At 42.3% G+C, this 22,642-nt stretch overlaps 1 protein-coding gene across 1 annotated transcript in view; it reads right to left on the bottom strand.

Moving 5' to 3' along the window:
• The window catches only part of HFM1 (helicase for meiosis 1), a 3,254,758-nt gene that overhangs the window by 660,752 nt on the left and 2,571,364 nt on the right, over positions 1-22,642 (bottom strand). The window contains exon 20 of the mRNA XM_044086815.1: positions 13,327-13,433. Within this exon, the coding sequence (XP_043942750.1) occupies positions 13,327-13,433 (107 nt within the window). The remainder of the gene's footprint in view (positions 1-13,326; positions 13,434-22,642) is intronic.

The raw sequence follows: 22,642 nt of genomic DNA, 5'->3' as shown, positions 1-22,642 counted from the left end.
GCCTAGGCTGTCAGATCCTAAATCTCCAGATCTGATTCCAGCCAAAACTATATCAGATCAAAGGTTTTCAGATCCTTGGACACTTCTACTGGATACAGGACCACCTTGGACTGGAGGCTATCAGATCCGGTCAAGACGAGACCAGTTTGTCCGATCCGACTGCTTCTGCATCTCGACCTTCAGATCTGACAGGCATGTTGGGTCCTCCTATAGTTACAGAGGATTCAGCTTTTCCTGGATCCTCCAGGCATTTGTTACCTTCGGCTCCTAGACCTCAGAGCCAAACTCCAGAAATCAGACATAAATCTTCGGCATCCAAGACTGGATCTCCAAATAATTCTACCCACTAATCCACTTCCTGCAGATCATCCAGAAGCTTGTTACCATTGGATATGGACAGGATGATGAGGAGCTAGGTCTATATTAAAATCTCAAAATCTGACAATATCGAATACAATATTGTCGACACGAGAATACCGAAAGCACACTACATCGAACGTTTAAATGGAAAATCTCCATAGGGAGAGATTTCCACTTACTTCAATGTAGCGTGTTCTTGGAGTTGGTATATTTAAGTAGGGGGGGTGTAGTTAGTATTTTTTTTTTCATAGGTTCATAGGTAGGTAGGTACTAGGTTATCTGCCCAAAGGCATTTATAAGCCTAGCCAGAATGTGTTGGCTTTTGCCGCCCCCTTAGATTAGTTCCCTGTGCCTCTGTCTAGCAGAGCCACTGAAGTGATCCCGAGGTAAGCTTTCTGTTTCCCATCCACTCGTCAAGTTTCTTTTGAAGAGTGTTAGCGAGGAGCTCTGCCTAATGCAGATTGGGATCTTGTTCCAAAGCATGGGAAGTCTCTGAGACAGGAATCTATCCCTCCAGCACGTCCTATTTATTGTTGTGGTGAAGTTTAGATTCCTAGAGCGTGTAGCTCGAGGGGATAAGGTTTTCTTTAGGTGGAGCATGTCCATCAATTCTGGGTTGGACATGGTCTTGTATGTCAGGCAGAGATCACCTCTGAGTAGGCAATATGCAACACAGTACAGCTGGAGTTTCTTCAGTCGAGCTGCATAGGGCATCTGTTTGAGGCCAGTGATCCTCTTGGTGAGGTACTTCTGTGGTCTTTACAGCTGTTGCAGGTGTCTTGTAAGGTGCATCCCAAATGGGGCGTTGTACTCTATGATGGGTCTGATGAGTGATGAGTAGAGGGGCACAATGACCTCTTTTGATCTGGATGCAAACCCTTTTGTGGTTAGGTGGGCCACTTAGAAGGATTTTCTAACCACTTTGGCTATGTGATTATCAAAGGTGAGATTACTATCTACTTGGGTCCCCAGATCCCTTATTACATTTAGGGGACTACCACCTATGTAGTACTTTGTGGGTACTTTGTTTTTTCCAAAGGAGATGACTATGCACTTTTTGGCATTTTGCTTGAGGCCATGATTTTGACACCAGGTATCAGTCTCAGTGAGACCCATTTGGAGGAAGTCTGTGTCAGCCGGAGAGTCAATTATAGCCTCTAGTTTGCAGTCATCTGCAAACTTGGTCAGCCATAGTCCTCCTGTGCTTGCCTGTACCTCTGAGAAGTATATGCTGAACAGGAGGGGTCCTAGGACTGAGCCCTGGGGGATGCCACTTGTAACCGGTTTAGAGTCGACCTAGCTCCCGCAACTCTCACCATGTGGGTTCTGTCCATGAGCCAGTTGGCAACCTATCTTGTGACATAGGGGTTTATGTTCAGGCTGGTGAGCTTGTCTATAATACCAGAATGGGGAATGGTGTTGAAGGCCTTTGCAAGGTCTAGGTAGGCTGTGTGTACCACCTTTCCCTCGTCTATAGCCTTGGTAACTGTCTCAAAGAAGTCCACCACGTTTAGGAGGCATGATCTGCCCTTAACAAAGCCAAACTGGGTAGGGTCCAGTGTTTGGAGGTTCCCAATGTCTCTGTTAATGAGTTCCATGATGATGCGCTCCATAGCCTGCAGACCAAGCTAGTCAGGCTTATAGGGCAATAGTTTTTGGGGTCTTTTGTGGCTCCACCTTTGTGGAGTGGAATAACCGTTGTGCCACTTTATGGGTATGTAGCTTGTGGAGAGGCTGAGTTTGAACAGTGTGTTTAGGTGAGGGGTTAGTTCGTCTTTGAGCTCATGTAGGACACAGCCTGGGACACCGTCCAGTCCCAGTGATGCTGTGTTTTTGGCTTTGGAGAGGGCTGTTTTAACCTGAGTGTCTGTGATTTCAGGGGCTCTACATTCTTCTAGTATGGTTATGGGCCCTTTTGGGGGTGAGAGGGGGGTGAAGTTTGCACTGAACCTGTCTGCAGGATGATGGTGATATCGGTCGGTTCAGTATATTTTGTGCCATTCTACACTAACTCTGAGCAGATCTGAGCATTGCCACTTAGATTCTTGACATAGCTAAAGAATGCCTTGTGGTTATCTTTGGAGTCCTTGACAATTTTTCTTTCAAAGCTCGCCTTGGATGATTTTATGAGGGATCGTAGTTTCTTGCCGATACTGATCAGGGATGTCTTCCCTTCTTGGGATTTTACTCTTTTCTGTACTAGTTTCCTCCTTTTATTGTATAGCTTGTTTATGGCAGGAGTCCACCAGACCAGTTTCCTTTTCTTGGAGGAGTGAGTCTTGGTTTTGCTTGGGATGGCACGATCCATGCATTCTTGTAGCTGCCCGTAGAATGCATTACTAAAGGATTTTGCAGCTTGGACAGTGTTATCTTTCAGCATGGGGGCTTTGAAACTTTCCACCTCGGTCTTAAGTAACGTGAAGTTTGCTTTTGAAAAGTTTTTCACAGTGGTTTTCTTGTCCGGGGTGGGAGCGGAATATGGATATCCAAAGTGATTTGTTTATGGTCAGATCTAACCAGCAAGGGGTTGACCTCTGGCATACCTCTCAACCATACCAAATTCCTCGGTATTTGCCAGTTGTGAGGTCCAAATAATGGGGTGCCACGAAATTACGAGTGGCCCCCTTAATTCCCGAATTTACAGGCTTTTTTTTTGTATGTTTTTTCGGCCCTTTTTTTTTTGCTGACGTCATCGCGTGCAGAGGCATGCTCGATGACGTCAGCTTCATGATCAGCCTGCCAGCCTGTCGGAATTCGCCATTTTGGCTGAAGGCTGAGTCAGAGACACGGAGTGGTTTGTTTATATTTTACTAGACTCGAGTCACACGTGTGCCAGGCAGCAGCTCAGTCAGCTCTCTGGATTCAGAATAAGATCCAGGCAGTAAAGACAAAGAAAGTGTGTGTTTTTCTTTTAAATTCCATTCCAGGCTGTATGATGCAGCTCAGCTAATATTTAGATATTTAGAACTTACTTTGTCAGGCAGGCAGTGGCGTGGTGCTCATGAAGAAACCCTGTCCCCAAGGCAAGCAGCAGAGCAGTCTCAGTTGGACCTGGAGCTGTGCGGTGGTGAATAACCGCTCAACGGTCAAGTCCGTCATTAAGTCATCATGAAGAAGTATAATTTTACTACTACTTCTTCTCCCGGCTTGTTCTTCATATCAACGTAAATTAAAAATAGATCTAAAGAAAAAGAAAATACATGTTTTGGAATCATAGAGTAGACTCGTGGCAAGGCATATAGACGTTTTATTATTCTGTTTGAGTTTGAACATTACGGCGCTGGTTTTTTTTGGTTTAACAAGCAAGCATTTCTACAGCATGTGCAATAATATATACCTACTGTTACCCCTGCTAATGCTCTGTTCCATTGCAAATCTGTCAAAGCTAGAGCTTTTAAGTTGTTGCTAGAGCAACCATTTGCTCCTTGACTTATGTTATGCATCTTAAAAGTGACTGTGTTGAGATTGTATATATGAAAAGTAAGTTTGTTTGACTGTTGCTGTGAAGTTTATTGGTGTAATTTGCATGGTTTAAGCTGTGGAAGCTGGCAGACAAACCAAATGAAAGGGTATTGAAAAGGTAATTATTTTTGATGCTGCGTGTTCATGAGAGAGAAAGTCTGCAAGGTGCAAGCATATTCTGAACCGTCTCCGTGAAGCACAGAACTGCAGAAGTAGAAGCTTGCATGTCATCCAGAGCCCGTGCAGGCTCACTGACTGGCTGGCTGTTATATATTCATCTGTTTCAAGGAAAGAAAAAGGGCTGCAGCCACACTAAAGGGGTAAAAATCCATAAGAAAATACCAACATGGCTTTTCATTTGGATTAACTTTTAAAATATTTTCGTATCTGATTTCTAAAAGGATTTTGCTGTAAGCAGCATTGTTTTAAGAATGTAATAAAATGCAATAAAAACAGTAAACCATGCTTGGCTAATACCGTCATATTTTGGTTGGTAAGCCCTGCAGTGAAATATATAGTTTAGCTAACAGACTACAGCACAGAGAATATTAGTTGATTATACAAATCGTGCACGTTTTCTTTTGGAGGAATCCAGATTCTTAATTCAACTATAAAGTTTTGTGAAGTTTGTGGAAATTATGGGTGAGAAAATCTAAGAATACAAGGATTAGGCAGCTACATGGTTTCTTATTCTGAAGTGTTTTGTTTGTGTATGCATATTACCAATGAGGTGCAGCTGCAACCAGTTAATGTTATTTTTATAAAAGAATACTGTATTTTAGTTTTGCTCAAGTTCAAATATTAATATAAATAAACACTATTATTCTACTTATTTTTGTGTTTTATGATCATATTTTGGTTATCTGTTCTTCAGTTTGCGTTTAGAAGTTAGTATCCCACAATTCCACCGGAGTGGGCGGGATTACATAATCGTTTATGCAAATGTTATGTTAATCAGCATACAGATTTGTACCTATTTTTCATGGGCTTTGCCCAGATTTTTGATGTTTACAGGTTGAGAGGTATGACCTCCGGTGTGGAACACCGGTTGCCCATGTTGGTGATGACCAGGTCCAATATGTTGTCACCTCTGGTGGGATTGCTGACTAGTTGAACCAGGGCATTTGAGTTTATAAATTCTAGGAAAAGTTGGGCAAGGGAGTTAGTACTTGAATAGTTCTCCCAGTTAATGTTTGGGTAATTGAAATCACCCAATATCAGGGTGTTTGGTAGGACCTTTATGTTTCCCAATGTTTCCAGAAACACGGAATGGGGGTCCTGGGACATGGTGTGTGATCTGTAGCAAGCTACAATTTGAATTGCAGTTTTGCCCGTTGTTAGTTGCACATGGATGATCTCTGAAGCATCGTGCTGTGCCACTAACCTGGAGGTGTGGGTATCCTTGATGAATATGGATACGCCCCCGCCTTTTGTATTTTGGTTGGGTTCTGTGGCCAAAATATATGGTATGAGTCGTAGCCTGGTAGTGCTGGGCTGCTCTCTAGAGCCTTAAACCAGGTTTCTGTTACTGCACATATATTGATTTTCTCCATACTGAGGAGTGCCTCGAGTGCGTGCATTTTGAGGTTTAGACTTCTGGCATTGAGTAGCATTACCCTCAGTTTTTTGTTACTCGTGCTATTTACGGTGGTGAGTTTGTCTTTTGAGCCTTGCCTAAAAAAGGCACTATGTGGGTGGCAAGAGCCTTGGCCAATATTTAAATGCCTAAGACTGACAGGTGCAAGCCGTCTCTAGCGAAGCAGCATGGCTTGCCGAGCATGTCATCCCAGGCAGACAGACACTGGATCCCCTTTGAATGACACCAGAAACTTAGCCAATTGTTGAAATTGAGAATTTTTTTCTTTATACTATGGTATCATTCTTGGTGAGGGCAGGATGCTACTCAGGGTCAAGGTCATACTGGCCTTTTGTTTTGGTTTCGATTGTTTAAGACTTTGATCACTAAAGTTTGATCTTTAGTGATTTAAAGTTTTAAACCTTCGCGATTATAATATAGACCCGAGGAGCTTCCTCAAAGCCCAGCTAGAGTTGGGGTTTCTGGCTTCCCAGCCCACCAGGCTAGGGGAGCCTCTCCAATCCCAGGTCACCATTCTCCTCTTCCGACTCTAGAAGCTTCGGAATCTTGGGACCCAGAAACTAGTGGTGAGATCCCAACAGTATCGATTCTCCCTTTTTTCACGTCTCCATCAGGGTCCCTGGCCTGCTCTGTTCCTCCGCCCTCAGATCAGAGTGAGCCCTGTGCTGCAGTGGTAGACACTGGCTCCCTGGGGATGGGATCTGGTCCAGGCCTTTTGGATTGATCCCTACCCCTGGGGGCTTTGGCCCTAGACAGCTCAAGACCAGTATCATCCGGGGGCCGCAGGGCTGTGTCAGGGTCTGTCCCTCCTTTCCAGGTGGCTTTGCCCTCTGGGAATGGGGAGGGGAACCTCCTCCAGTCCGTCAATCTTTAGGTGGTAGAGAGGACCTTCTCCAGGTCTGAAGCAACATCTCCCACTCCTCTGGTTCCACCCTTGCCCTTCTCTACCTTCGGTGATGAGTCCTCCCATCCAGTCCAGGGTCAGCCCTCCCGTACTAGCCTTCAGGCAGTTTCTACCCCACACAGGGTGCTGGATCTTCCGAGTCCTCTTCAGAGCTCCCATGCAGGAGGCACCTCGTAAGAGAAAGTGCAAGAAGAGGCACTTGAACTCACCCATGGAGTTCCTCACAGAGGACACAGACCTCGATGAAGGAGACAGGTCCCTCAGATCTCCACCCAATGATGTCTCCTTTGAGGACATCCTAGAGATCCTTAGGCAAAAGGGAGAATGGTCTCCCCAACCCCCTTCTTCAGTGGAGTCTCTGTTCCTGAAGGTAATTGGGATGGGACCATCTACTTCCTGGGTGTCCCCCCTTGCTGATGTGTTGGTGGATCTTATCACCAGCAGGGCTTGGAAAGAACCTCACACTGTGGAACCAGTAGCTAAGTGAGCCAACAAGTTCCTTAGTCCTCCTGTGGACCGACCTTTCTGGAGCAAAGGAGTCCCATTCGAGGCCATCATGTTTGCCGCTGCCACCAAAAATGAGCTGGCGGAGCAGAGCTCCATGGTTCATCCTCCAAACAGTGAGTCTTGGGCAACTGACCAGCATGGGAAGCATATGTTTGCCTCAGTTACCTTTGACCTGAGGGCAATTAATTACCTGGCACACTTCACCCACCTATAAAGGGACCTGGTCAGAGAACTCACCACTTCCCTTACAGAGTTGTTGCTGGAGGAAGACTTTTTTGTTTCTGTGTAGAGGAGTGTGGAGGTTGAGTCTGCCACAGAACAGTTGTAGCTAAAAAGAACTGGAGGAGGGAGAGAAAAAATTCAGAAGAAAAAAGGGCAAGTAAAGAATACATTTCTCAAAACAGACAAGTTAGAAGACAGAAAGTTAAGTTATCAAAAACGGAATACAGAATTATGAAGAGATGAACATTTTGAGACATAACAGTTACAAGGGAGGGAAGGAGATAAGATTGAATGTATAAAGGAAATAAAATAAAAGTATGAAGAAGCACCACTGCTCGAGAGCTGAAGACAGCCATGTCTAGATTCTACAGATGAAAACGAGATCTGAGGGATGACAGGGGTGGGGCACTGTGGGTAGAGGGAGTATACCTCAGAACGTTGAAATTCCAGAAGACTGAAGACAACATCATTGACACAAAATCAGAGAAAACCCACTTCAGCCAAAGACTGGATCAACAAATATCTTCCCAGGGAAAGTAACCACTAACATCAAAGATCACAAAAACAACCCCCCCCCCTACAACTAAATATACCAACTCCAAGATTGCACTATTGTTGGGAAAAGGGCAAAGTTCACCTTGTTGGCAAACAGGTTACTTACCCTGGGAATACCTTTGCCGATTGGGTCCTTCACTGAAATGAGTTTTTGCTGATTTTGTCTCGACTATGTCATCTTCAATTTTCTGGGATTTTAATATTTTCAAGTAGATCCTGATAGGGAAGGAGCTAGAGAGTTTGTTAGAGGCCACAAGCTAGTGTAACAGCCGAGTCTAATCCAAAGATCGCATCTGGACCCATATGTTGCTTAGAAACTTCCTATGATCCTATGCTTGTTTTTTAATTAATAAAAGACATACATGTAATGAAAAACAGCCATTAAAACCCACTATGCAATATTAAGTATTACTCAGGGCAGATAGCCTAGTACCTACCTATGAACCTATTTGAGGTTTGGAAAGAAATGAGGGTGAAACAGAGAAAGAGAGAATCTTGTTGATATGATGAAAGGTCATCAACTGGCATCAGTACAGTAGTGATCTGAGGTAAATCAGTGCTACATTATCATGGTCAGGTTGCTCTGGTGCCAACCAGCAAATGTTCTGACTACAGACAACTGCTGCAGCAGCCCTCCAACGAACCTTACTAAGATATTCTACTACTACATTACAGTACTTAATAAAAAGAAGTTATGTTCTTACCATAACGTTTCATCTGTTTTGTCTATCTTCATTCATTCTTGACAGTTGGGACAGTTGGGTTTCAGTTCTGACCTTGGAACCGACTTGGCCATGCTCACACCAGCCAAAATACTCTAGAGCTAAGGTTACCCACAGTGCCTCTCTTCCCTTCCCTTCAGATTGAGTTTGTCCATACAAAAAAGTAATAAAGTGGAGGCTTTGCCTGAGCAAATGCCCTATCACATAGCCAGGAGCAGTTCCGGACACCCAGAAGTCTTTGTAGGGGTGGTAGGAGGGTGGGATGTCAAGAATGAATGAAGACTGACAACACAGATGCAACATTATGGTAAAATCATAACATCTTTATCTGATGTTGTCAATCTTCATTCATTCATTACAGCTGGGACAGAGTCCCTAGCTACATTAAGTCATGGGAGGCCCTATGGAAGGATATTCTTGAGTATCAATGAGCCAAAGGATGCTCTCCCTCTGGAGACCATGTCCAATTTGTAATGAATGGTAAAGGTACGAGGGGTAGCCCAAGTAGCTGCTGCGCAAATGTCATCCATAGAGGCTTTTGAATGAAAGGCTACTGAAGTGGAAACTGACCTTGTGGAATGAACCTTGACTTCAGCTGATAAACTCATTTGATTCTGTTGATAAACAAAGGTGATGCAATCTCTCAACCATGTTGCCAAAGTGACTTTAGAAATTGACTTGCCAATTTTAGGCCCTGAAAAAGACAGGAACAGTTGGTTCAATTTTCTGAATGCTTTAGTCCTGTCTAAGTAAAAACGTAATTGTCTATGTCCATCACATAAATGCAAACAATATTCTCCTTTGTTTGAAAAATTTGGGAAGAAAACTGGCAGGTCAATGGATTGATTAATATTTGAATCTCAGCCAACTTTGGGTAGAAAGGAGGTGTTAGTCTGAAGGGATACTCCTCTTTATGTAAAATTATGTATGGGCGCTTTACACCCAAGGCCTGTAATTCTGATATTCTCCTGGCTGAAGTGATTTTATATCACAGGTGGCTGTTGGCTGAAAGGGTTGGTGAATCAAAGTTTGTAGGACTAACGTCAAACTCCAAGGTTCAGTGGGTTCTTTAAAGGGTGGTGTTAAATGCATGACTCCCTTTAACAAGGTTTTGCAGAAACAGTGAGATATTAAAGATAAATTCTCGAAGCCATTATGTAAGTTTGAAATATCTGCTAAATGGACTCTTATAGTTGAAGCTGAGACTCCTGAATGGAGTAAGGTTGACAAATACTCCAACACTGTATTATGTATTAATCAGGGCTGAAAAGGGGTCAGGTTCTTTTTCTTGAGACCAGATTACAAATCTGTTCCACTTACTATGATAAATCTTCCTGGTGGACATTTTTTGGGAAGCCAGAAGTATCTTTTGTACTGGGGAAGATAGATTATTTGACCTGGCAATTACTGGAAGCAGAGGTACCAAGCGGACAGCTTGAGACTTGGTAGGCTGGAATGGACCAGCCCCTGAGGATGAGACAGCAGTCCCAGAGTTGGGTCCAGAGTCCATAAGAGATGAACTAGGTGAGGCCAAAGAAAGGGGAACCAGACTTGGTGGGCCCAATAGGGTACAATGAGGATTACTTTGCTTCTCAACCATTGTGCTTTCTTTAAAAACTGTGGTATCAGGGGAAAAGGAGGAAAAGCATAAAGCAGTCCTGAGGGCCAATCATGTATAAGAGCATCCCTCAGGGACTCCCCCTGAGGGGGGATTACGGCAAAATAGCTGCTGCATTTGTGGTTCATGGGAGATGCAAATAGGTTGCAGCAAGGCTGATCCCAATGATGAAAAATCTCCATCGCTACCATAGGATTGACAGACTACTTATGAGGCTGGAGAATACATCTCCTTAGTTTGTCCGCAAACACATTGAAATTCCCAGGAATGTGCATTGCTATCAGAAAGTGGTTGGAGGCTATCACCTATTGCCATACTCTCATGGCTTCCCGACATAATGGGTAGGATCTGGTTCCTCCCTATTTGTTGATATACCAGACGATGGACATGTCTAACTAGATAGCAATTGTCCCCGATGGAAGGGCAGACTGGAATGCTTGCAACACCAGAAGCACCACCCTCAGTTCTAGGAAGTTGATATGCAAATTGGCCTCTAAGAGGGACCAAGTGCCTTGGACTGTCTTTCCCTGAAAATGCCCCTCACATCATCAGGGAGGCAGCCGTGGTCACTACAGCCTTGGGCTGAGGGGGTGAAAAGGAGAGACTCCATAACTCTTCTGGCTTCATCCACCAATTCAGATCCTGCTTGCATCGGTTTGTTATGCGAACTGGGTGAGACATGGGGTGTGTTAATAGAGACCATTGTGACGCTAAGAGACATTAGAGCAGCCTCGTGTGGAGTCTCGCCAGGGGAACTAGTGTAATTGTCACTGCCATTGACCCTACTAGATGAAGGAGTAAGCGAGCTGGAACTTTGTCCTGAGAGAGTATTACTTGGAGCTGAGACCTTAGCCTTTGTAATCTGTGATGAGGGAGGGCAACTAGACAGGATCCTGTGTCGAATATTGCTCCAATGAATTATAAGCTTTGAGTGGGTACCAGTTTTGACTTCTCTTTGTTTATTGAGACGCCTAGGAGCCCTGCCTGTAGTAGGGTGTAGTGCAAGGTGTGAAGCAGTAGATGCTTGGTGGACTTCGGTCACCCTTCTGTTTTAAGATTTCTAGGATGTCTCCAAAGGAGACATCTTCAGGGGGGACTGCGGGGACCCTTCTCCTTCATTGTAATCCATATCTTCGGTGAGAGATTCCTCAGATGAATCAATGTGCTTCCTCTTGCACAATCTCTTACGGGGTGGTTCATCAGCGGGAAGGTCTGAAGAGGACTCCAAAAACAGGATACCCTGCGGTAGGGAATCTTGCTGCTCCCATGCCTGTTGCCCCAGTGTAGTAGACTGTGACAGCTGCGATCCAGACGAAAATATATATAACATTCTGGAGCTGAGGGTGTCAACTGTGAGCCTGCTGAGGTGAGCGCTCTCTCCATAATCTGGAAGGCAGGCCTTCCTAAAGAGGGATGGGAACTCAGAACCAAGAAAGACAATTCAGAACTGGGGACACAGCCCGCTCCATTGAGCCCACCTCCAGACAAGGAGCCATGAGAGGATTTAAAGCTGTCAAAGCAACCAGAATCGTAGATGGCGCTGTGGAAAAAATCAGTGCCATACTAGGGATCCTGGTGCTGGCAGCCAAGTGACTGTTCCATGGGTGGGTCGGCTCTGACTGAGCCGAGGTCCACAGAGTAGGTTCGGGAACCCTTATGAGATCCACCAACGGTACTGAAGAAGATAGCACTGGGAGGGGTGTCGGCATTGAAGGCTCCAAATCCTGTTGGGAGGTTGAAGGAGGAAGATTAGATGGAGTCTGTGGAGAAAAAACCTTGGCTCTGGGCAGGAGGGAGATCCTAGATGGGGCTGGAATGCCCCTGGCCTCTAAGAGCTGATCCACACGTCTCACTACATCAAACTACTTAAGGCTCCTGGTAGAATGAATGAACATCCCCAAAGTATATTCTGGCCAGTCAATAAATGGACTGAGCCGCTGTCCAACAAAGGGGTCAATGGATGGGGAATATTGAGTCCTGGCTAGTGTTTCAGCCTTCGGCACCGTGGTCGATTGACCAAAATGTTGTGGTGGAGGGGGAGTGACCAATTTCAAGGAAGAAGCTATTGTTGGTGCCGAGACGGTCTGTGGTTTTGTGCAAAGGGTCAGCACCATGGCAGTTGTCGTAGTCGGTTTCATGGTCAAGGAAGGCACCATAGAGGGGGTCTTGGGCTCTGATGCTGAGACAGATGTCGGTGCCAATTTTGGCTGTTTAGTCTTCGGTTCAGTATGAACCTGGGCTTTAGATGTTTTCGGTTCATGTGAATGAGGAGAGTTTGGGACCGTATGGCTCCTCTTCTTTGATTCTTTCCTAGGAGGTTTTGACACCTCTGCCTCAGATAAAGCATCCAAAAAAGGGGGTTTTAATAAACCCTTTAAAATTAGCTTATTCCTACGCTCTGCTAAGGTGTGGGCACTAAAGCCCTTACGGAGCTCGCATGGAGGTTGGACCTGCAAATGTGGGACTCCTAAACAATATATGTAGAAAAGATGCCCATTGGAATTGGGCATCTTCCAGTCACATTTGTCACACTGTTTAAAGCCAGAAGTACCTTTTTTTGTCAGACATTTTATCAAGCATAAATCACCTGACAAATAGTCTTTCATGTGATCAAAGACACACAGTAATAGAGGAAGATTTATTTATTTATTTTTTTAAATACCAACAATGGTAATACAGGTATACCCAGAAGGGTTAACAGAAAGAGGTAGGGAAGAATACCAACAATGGTATTAGAGATTGCCTAGAGGTAAGAGGGAAGGGAGGGCCTATACCAGTTATAGTATGAAGAAATACCAGAAAAAGGGTAACAAGGAGAAAAAACACTCACACATCAAAATAAACTAAATATAAAAGCACAACTAAGACTAACAAGAGGTTTTAGATACAGAAGTAGCAAACTTTTTGAAAAATAGTGAAAAAATATATAACACTTAGCTTGAGAGCAGGCCTGATGCATCTGGAAACTCTACACAGCAAACAAGATCTGAGGAGAAGGGAAGAGAGGCACTATGGTTAACCTTAGCTCGAGAGGTTTTGGCTGGTGTGAGCTTGTTATATCGGCCGAGTCAGTTCCGAGATCGGAACCAAAACCCAACTGTCCCAACTGTCATGAATGAATGAAGACTGACATCAGATTTTACCGCACTGTTAATCTGTTTAGCTAAAAAACAAAATAATACCAGTTTGACTGATTAGATCAACAGGCATAAATCAATCATGAAAATCCAACCAAAAGCAGATCTTGCCAATGGAGTATTAATGAGTCGTTGATGTACACTGTCTTACCAACAAAATTAAAACCCAATTAAAGACACTTCTTTCCTTTACCACATATTAAATTCACAATATTTTCAGAATATAAACTTTAAAAGTGTACCTGATAGTAATTCTGTTCTTATCTTTATTTAGTGTATTAAGTATTTTCTTCTCATTGACTCTCAGCTGTACATCTGCAAACTCCTGGCAACCTGATATCATTGTTACCTGCAGACAAAACATTGTTAAAATAGCAGCAAAGAAGTTAAATACTGCATTTGTATCAGGTGTGACTTAGCATCTTCCAAATTCATGTTTATTTATTTATTTGCACAATTTATTAACTTGGATGGAGAACTGATTCCATTGGACTAATTTTAATCTCAGCTCAGAATGTGAACACACATCAAGTGGAAAAAATAAAAATAATTTATAGAATAAGAGGGCATGCCAAAAGCAAAGATGTAGTTAATATACAATAGGAAAAAGATTTAAGAAAGAAGTCAACAGAAACCACCATGAACAATATTTACATAATTTAGACCAGCGATATGTTAGGAGTTAAAAGAGATGTTATAGTGAAAATGATAGGCAGTATGTGTTGGAGATTAGGGAAACTAGGTTATGAGACCTGAAGCAGAACATTTGCAAGCAGCTTGTGCTGTGAAATATTCTTTAAGTTGTGCCTGAAAGAAAGAGGATTTAGAGACGTCTTTAAGATTTTAGGGGAGATACCTCCAGAGCTTGGGTCCAAGGGTAGAAAGGGAGTGGTTAGAGCACTGCAGTCTGGTTTTAGGTGCTTGAAAGAGAGACCTTGAGTGGTTGAAATCTAAGGTTATATGACAGAGGCTGTCTATGTAACACCGAGGAAAGAAAAGGACAGAAGTTTTCTTTCAGGAGCTGGAAAAGTTGGGAGCCAAGGATTAGACTGGCTCATTGCTGAACCAGCAGCCTGTTGTCTTTGGCTAGTGAAAGGCAGTGGTGTTCATACTTAGTGGAAAGGGCAATAAGGCAGCAGATGGAGTTGGAGATTGTTTGGGTGGTGGTAGAGTTTCTTTTGGAGGCAGATGCTACAAGAGGTAGGGAGTACTCAGGTTGGGCTAGAAGAATCTCTTTGCCAGTAGCATTTCTTGTTGGATGGGAAAGGAAAGAGGAGGTTTTGTTGACCCAAAACAATGGATATGGATACAATAGGGATGGATACTATTTTCTTTAATGGCTCCAACTACAAAAATCTGTTTCATTTGACAAAGTATGATTTTCTAGTAACAAGTTTACTAGCCTCCTTTAGTATGTGCTGCATGTCCTCCAAAAAAAGGTGCCTAAACAGGATTAGAAATCTAGCACCAATACTGTCAGGCAGAAAATTTGAATGTTGGGATGGATTAAGGATCCCTGATCCTGTCTCAGCAAATCCACTTTCTGAGGAAGGCTTTGGTAATTATACCTGACCAGACGCATGAGAAGGGAGAACCAATGCTGTCTAGGCCAAAATGAAGTTACTAACAGCATCTTTGGCAAACCTGTCTTGATCTTAAGACGAACTTTGGATATCAAAAGAAAAGGAAGAAGCATAGAGGAACACTTTTGTCCATGGGAAAGAAAATGCATCTGTTTCCAGGCCTTTTTGCAAAGTGACCTGGAACAGAATTGGATTACTTCTCTGTTGAGGTGGGAGCCAACCAGATCTACTTTGGATCTCACCACAGGTGGTCAATCTCCTAGAAGACTTCTGGGTGTAGCATCCACTTGATAAGGTCTATCCTGGATCTTTTCAAAGTGTCTGCTATTGTCTTATGCTCTAATAAAATGTATGTGGCCTGCAGAGTGAGGCTGTTCTGTATTGCCAGTTCTCAGAGAATCATGTCCAGTCTGTACAGGAGGAATGACTTTGTTCCTTTATTTGTTTATGTTTGTCAACACTGTGGTGTTATCTATTATCACTAAAATTGGCAAGGGGGGCCCAACTAATTTAAAACTTTAATAGTTTTTATTATAGCCATCATCTCCTTGAGGTTTATATGCTTGTTCGAGATAAGGCTCCCACACACCTTGAACCTTGATGTCTTGAGAGATTCCTACCAGTGGAAAGTCTGAAGTGTCTATCATGACTGAGTGGGGAGGGGATGGGAGGCTTGAATTTAGCGAGACCTAATTGGTCTATCATAGGAGCTTTTCATGATGAACATGAACACTGGAATCTGAAAGGGTAAGGGATGGACATGCTGGATTGACACTCAAGATATGACTGAATTTTCCTCAGGTTTAGTCTGGCAGATGAGACCATTAGGATGGGCAAAGCCATATAATCCAGAATTTTGCAAAACTCTCTTGCTGTGGTCATGTCCTGATGGGCTAAATTCAAGATGGAAAGCTGGAAAAATGGCACTTTGTCTGGAGGGAGGTAAGCAGTGGATAGAAAGAGGTGTCTAGAAGATACCCTAAACACTAACTTGTGAGAGCGGTTTAAACAAGACCTTTTTCAGATTTTTTTTGAAACCCAGGTTGCTTCAAAGATGAATAGCAAGAGAAAAGAATAGTTGCTAGGGTGTCCTGGACAGAGGGATCTGAAATGATGCAACTGTCCAAATGAGAAAAAAATGAATGTATTGAAGTCTGCAAAAGGCTATATGACTAGTATTAGGCATTTTGTGAAAACTCTTGGAGTAATATAAAAACCAAAAGTCAAAGACACAAAATGAAAGTGCAGTCCACACCAAAGTATCTTAGTTAACAGACAGGCTATAAGAAAACCCAGTCAAGATATTTACCTAAGCTCAAAACTCTGTACAGGGAGTGCAGACATTTGGATAAAAATAATGTTCCCATGGTGAAAACGCAACTCAAAAGGAAAGATGAACGAGCAGGAACAAAAGGAGGAACAGATGGCTGCCTTTAAAGCTGCAAATAAGGAAGATAAACTATGCATTTTGTTTGAAATTTTAATCATAATAGGCCAATATGTGAGTTCCATGAAACAAACAATGGAATAACAATTAATTAGAAGCAGAAAGGCTAGAATGGACGTTGCAAGATCTGTAGGAAGATAATGCAGCAATTAAAGCTGAGCTGCAGGATTGACTGCAGAATACAGGAACTAAAATGCATAATAAAAAGGCTGAAAAGATGGATAATCTTGAAAAATCACTCAAGAAGGAATAACATCAAGATAACTGGCATAAAAAAGAGATCGAGTAACAGTAAAATGGAGCAAACTTTAATGCAGCTATTACATGAGAGATCTGTGAAAATAGGAAATCACGAAACACTAATAGAGAGGGTACACATAGCAAGCAGCAGCAGAGACCAGAATCAGGCATATACTGGCATATTTCCACATTTCCTTGTTGTGAAAAAATTAAATATAAGGCAAGCAAAAAGGCTTATAATTATCCCATTAGCAGGGAAGTTCATAAAGCTTGTTATGCATTACTTGGAAGAGCTCTGTTCGACAAGGAAAGCTATGCTGCAGGTATTAAATGAAGTAAGAATGAATAGAATAGGACCTACTCTGGTTCCGTTTTTAGTTGAATCTAGAACAGATAATTCCATTAAAATGGGATAATTAGTAGGGCATGTGATGCCCCTGCACTGGCCCAGTAATCAGGAAGCCTCAATCCTCACCACTAGCACCAGTGAGGGACGGACACATTTGGAAGATGACAAGTACACACACAGTAAATTACAATTTCCCTTAAGAGCACACAGAGATCACAGTCAGTCTGGGGCTGGTTTCTGCCTCTTTCTCCAGATCCCCAGTAAGACTCCCCACTGGCCCAGCTACAGGTTTGAGATCTCAGCTGAGTGGCCAAGCCAAAACCTCCAGCACCCTCGCTGTCCAACTAGTGCTTCGTGTCCCTGCCCAAGTAGCTCTCTCACACACACACACACACACACACACACACACACACACACACACACACACACACACACACACACTGAGATTTGATTGATATAAAGTGCACACACACACACACACACACACACACACACACACACACACACACACACACACACTGAGATTTGATTGATATAAAGTACACACACACACACACACCTGGGAAAGGCTAACACAGGTTTAGTAGCTATGTCCCCTTCTGCCCAGACTATAAGATAGTGCCAGCTGCCACCAGCCACCCTTACTTATCAGCTACTATAAGGCCCTTTCCAAACGCTGTCCAGTCCTACTGTGTAATGTTACTATTATCCAAATGGTAAGTGTGACCGAGAGTAAGGCTATTGGAGTGGCCTATACAGTGTCACCAAATACATATGTAAATACTCTAAGAGCTTAAATATCTCTAAACAAACCAGCCACAATTAAAAGGTTTAAATATATTTAATAATATATAATAAAAGAACAAGACAGTGTATCAACACAATAACTGCAGAATTCAGAATGACATGAATATTTTAAAAATAACATTGCAGGACAGTCTCAAATGTTGTTGAGTCTTTCGGCTTTTCCTGGTTAGGGGTCACCACAGCGGAACTCCGGTCCGCTAATGACTGGCAGTTGATTTTTATGTGCCGAGTTACCAGCCCTGATGCACAACCTTCAACGAAGGTACGCCCATTCACGCATGTCTCCATGCAGAAGACACTCTAGCTGAGAATCGAACCGGACAGCGTCTTACTGTGAGGTGACAAAGCTACCGCAGCACCACCACTGCGGATGCAGGACAGTCTCAAATAAATACAGAAAACATCTAAACTAATCTTTACTATATTCCTAACTACCTCTAAAAGATCCTGTGCCTTAAATAACTTACTTACAGAGCAAGGCTGTCGTGCTGATAATGAGTGGATGTTTATACATCCATGACAAGATACAAAATGCACAGACATTTCTCTGAAAGAGTTTTTAAATTAATAATCAACATTACTGCTGGGTTAACTCAGATGACATCACTCTTTGTCAGTTGTCTTCAGTTCCCAGGCTAACAGAAACTTAACAAAATTTAACATTTCTCTTTGAAAATACATATCTCTCAGATGTTTGCCTAGAACTGGAAGTTATAAAACAATTAACACATTTACATTTGAAACCTAGTAATTATTTCTGTTTCAAGACAATAGAAAGAAACTTCTAGCTTTAGACATCCTGTCTCATTACTGCAGTAACCAACCTTTATAGCACATAGTAAAACGCTTTTAATTTCAACTTATTTTCTTGATGTTTTGCAAGCTAACTCTGTATGTTCCAGCTTCTACTATTAAAGCATACATTTGCACAGGTGTATAGTTTATATATATTGCTGTTCTTTTCCAGTAGGGTACACTGTGGTTACTTTTTATCTCAGTACTTTACACATACTTCTGCACCAGTAGTTTAATATACACATAACATATAGATCTCTTACATTTGTAAGATAAGCCTATGAGTCATATTAATATTCACAATTGACATATAAATCTTTACAAAATTTAAGCTAGCTGGGCTGGCAGCATCACAGGACATATAAAAGTTGCAGACTAACTATAAGAATCAATCAGACAAAGTTAAAAAAGATTGGGAAGAGAGACTGGAAAAGCATTTTACAAGGAACAATGGGAGGACATATGTACAGATCCCAAGTCCAGAAGGTTTAGAATTTTTGCTTGGAAGTGTTTTTATATCCCAAGCAAACTTCAAAGATTTTTACTTCAAACAGCAAATATAGGTGGTGTGATGAGGAAGAAAGAAGTAACTGGGAATATATGCTTTGGAAGTATAATAAACTGGCAGATTTTAAAAATTCCCTACAGAGTACTCTGTCAGAAATATTGGGTAAGCAAATGGCTGTAGCTAAGGAAATGATTCTTTTGAGCTGGAGCACAAGATATGAGTTACCTGGACATAAGGTCTTGTTTAATTATATCGGCGCCAAAATAGCAGTTACTAGAAAATGGAAATCAAAGTCCAAAGCAACTGTATTTGAAGTATTGGATATTGTAAAAGAGATAAAAGAACTGGAAGAGGGATCTTTCAAAAAGGAAGAAATAGTAATAAATGGAAATTGTGGTAACAATACATGCAAAATAATTTTCAGGAGGAAGAATGAGGTTTACGAGAAGGCAGGAATTGAGGATTTTATGTAATGTTGTACTGACAGTTTTAAATAAAGAAAACATGTGATGTATAATGCATATAAATGGAAATATTTTAATATGGCTTGTTTTCTTTTCTATTAATATTTGTTTGCCTGTCTTAAGTGATAATTTAATAAATATGTTAGCAAATAAATAAATAAATACAAAAAAGAAGACTGAATGCAATAAATGCATGGTTGAAATACCCTGCAACTCTAGAAGTACACCAGGAAGGGGTATGGTTCAGGCTACACAATATGAAGGGTAGTCTAAACTTTAAACAAAGTTATCAAAGACAGCAAAATAACACAGGGAGTAAAAATCAGAATGGTCTGCAAGATACGGACTGAGACAGCAATCTTAGAAATATGAGAGGTGATGTAGAGACACTGGGAGGACATGCAATATCAGATGTTATAACCCCTGCAGGGAAGAAGACATGACCAGGAAGTACAGAGGGGTCACATGTCAGTATAAGAGATGAACAGGAAATAAATCACAAAGACAATCAGAAGAAGATGAGAAAAAAAAAAAACAAGAAGATGAAAGAAAAATACGTGAAAGAGATATCAAAGGGACTGAAGACTGAGAAGCTTCCTCCAAGAGAGATTTTGGCACAAAAAAAGAAAAAGAAGCACAATCAGAGACAGACAAAAGAGAGCTTGAAGGAGATGGAGAGATGGTGCATTGGATGGTTTGGTTGACTCAGCAGTGAACTGCTGGACAAATAAGGGACTAAAGCTGGATAGAAACATTTATGATAGATGGTAGAGTTGAAGAGGTGAAATGCAGGACTACAGAAGGACTGAAAGTGACCATAGTAAGATAGAAGTAATACATGTAGAAGGAATGAACAGTGAAAGGCAATTGACTTTGGACACTTTAGAAAGGATCTATTAAATGAAACTGATCTTTTTTTATTTTCTTAAAACAAGAAGCATATTTATTAAATTATCACTTATGACAAAAGCAATCATACATTTTTATAAATAAAAACAAACTATATTGACATATTTATAGTTGCAAACATTATACATCAATTGGAATCTATTCAGTCACTGTCAGTCAAACATTACATAGTTCATTCAAATCCTGCCTTCCCTTAAATCTCATTCTTCCTCCAAAACTTTATTCTGCATGTTTTCTTCCCACAGTTCCCATTTTTCATATGTAATTTGCTCCTACCCTTTTCTAAAGATCCCATTTCCTGTTGTTTTATCTCTGGTAATATATTTACTACTTCTGGTACAGTTGATTAAGACTTTGATTTCCATTTTCTAGTAATTAAAAGTTATGTACTTAACATAACTAGGTGTCTGTGTTGTCTTGTTTCATTCTTCCTCATCTCTGCGTCTAGGATCCGATCCTTGAATCTGACTTGGTCGCTCTCTCATAGACTTTGGATCTAAGCTTCAAGCTCCTCCCTTTACCCATAATCACACACCACTTCCTCCAATCCCTCATGCAGAGTTTGCTGTCTCTATATAACCATATATGCAGAATACTTTTAGGTAAGGTATGTAGAAAAATCTCACAATTAATTCCAAAGGGAAGGAAAGGTAGGAAATTTGCTTACCTAAAGAGGTTCAAACATAGAACTCATAGGTTCTAACTTCCTCATTAGAGGAGAAGGGTGAGACAACATGTCCTGTATCTGATTTCATAGAGTTGTGATCCTCTGTAATGGTAGGTATGCCACTGTTTATTGAGTGTCCAGCTGAGTCCCGATGAACTCTATGCTTTGCAATGGTACTAGTTTTGACTTTGCAAAATTTATAGAGATCCCTAAGGATCTGGAGATACAGAGTAGGCAGTTTATGGCCTGTAGCAGCTGATGCCTAGTTGGAGCAGTTAGAAGTCTAAGTATGGAATCCTTGCAGCTGCAAATGAGTTGCCACCACTGCCATGCATTTGGCAAACACCAGGAGGCTGTGGCGAGTCCAAAGGGTAGTGCTGTGAACTGGTAATGACTTGCTCCCAGCCGGAAGTGCAGAAATTTTCTGGAGTGCCTGTGTATCTTTATATGGTAGTATAGGTCCTGGAAATCTAAGGAGCACATCCAATCATCTTTGCGCAGAAGTGATAGAATGGACTGTACCATAGCTATCTGGAACTTGGACTTCTTTGCAAACTGATTCAATCTGCTTAGAACCAGGATTGGTCTTTGGTCTCCCATTTTCTTTGGCAACAAAAAGAAGCGGGAGTAAGTTCTGAATACTACTTGTTCAGTTGGGATCTTTTGGATGACTCTTTTTTGAAGCCGCTTGTGAACCTCTAGAGCTGCTGACTCCCTCTGATTGGGTGGAACATAGGGGAGCATCTTGTTTGTTACTGTCGGGAGAAGGGAAAAGGGGATGCAATATCCTCTGGATATGATGTTTAGCACCCAGTTGTTTTTTGTGACTTTTGTCCAGGCTTCTGAGTGCAATGAGAAATGTCCCTGGACTGCCTCCAGAGAACAGCAGGTTAGAAAGAAGTCACCCAATGTGTAGTTGGGCCAGTCCCAAAGGCCTCCAACAGCACAGATTCTTCTGGTGAAGGATTTTGGCCTGACCAACCACCCCTCTGCCTAAGGATTTCCATGATGTCCCAAAAGGAAACATTGTCGAGTGGAGATCTGGGGGATCCTTTACCTTCTTCAAAGTCCATGTCCTCTGTGAGACACTCCAAGGGGGAGTCTGTGTGTCTCCTTTTACACATCCTTTTCCAGGGAACCTCTTCAGTGGTGTGATCTGGGGAAGTATCACAAGAGGAGAGACACCCGGGAGGGGAACATGACTGGGGGCCTTCTGGAACTGGCTGACCTGATGAGACAGAAATGGTGGGTTCTGAGCTCATGACAGCTGGAGGATGAGGAGAGGGAACCAAGATCCAAAAGGATATATCCCCGGTTGTGGAGAATACTCTTTCCACAACCCAGAAAGCAGAGGAACCCAGGTAAACCACTGCCTCCTCCTTAGAGCCAAAGCAGACGAGGAAAGAAAGCTGCAAGCATCCCTGGATCTGTGCTTCCCAGAAAGAATCAGGCCTGAGCTGTCTAGGGCTGAGGCTCCTAAGGGAAGAGATGTCTGTGAGACAATCAGAGCAGAGTCCTGTCCCTCGGACATGGCGCAGACCTCTTAGATCCAAGACCCCCTCTGACTAAAAGACAATGGAGCCAAGCTGGTCAGGGTAATCATCAGCTCCGAGACATGATGAGACTTTGGAACCAACACTGTATCTCTCGGGGATCTCACATCCCTGGACTCCAAAGCTGAGGGTCAGATCAGAGAAGGAGAAAGTCAATTCCTGGTAGAAAGGCTCACTGAGCCAACAAGGGACAGAGCTAGAATTATCCTAAACTGAATTTGAGCTCAAAAATTTCT

This window comes from Protopterus annectens, chromosome 10.part0 (assembly GCF_019279795.1).
Source record: "Protopterus annectens isolate FY-2018-M chromosome 10.part0, PAN1.0, whole genome shotgun sequence".
Classification (NCBI taxonomy): domain Eukaryota; kingdom Metazoa; phylum Chordata; order Ceratodontiformes; family Protopteridae; genus Protopterus; species Protopterus annectens.
Note: the sequence above shows the minus strand (reverse complement) of the source record. Positions and strands in the feature narration are given on the sequence as shown.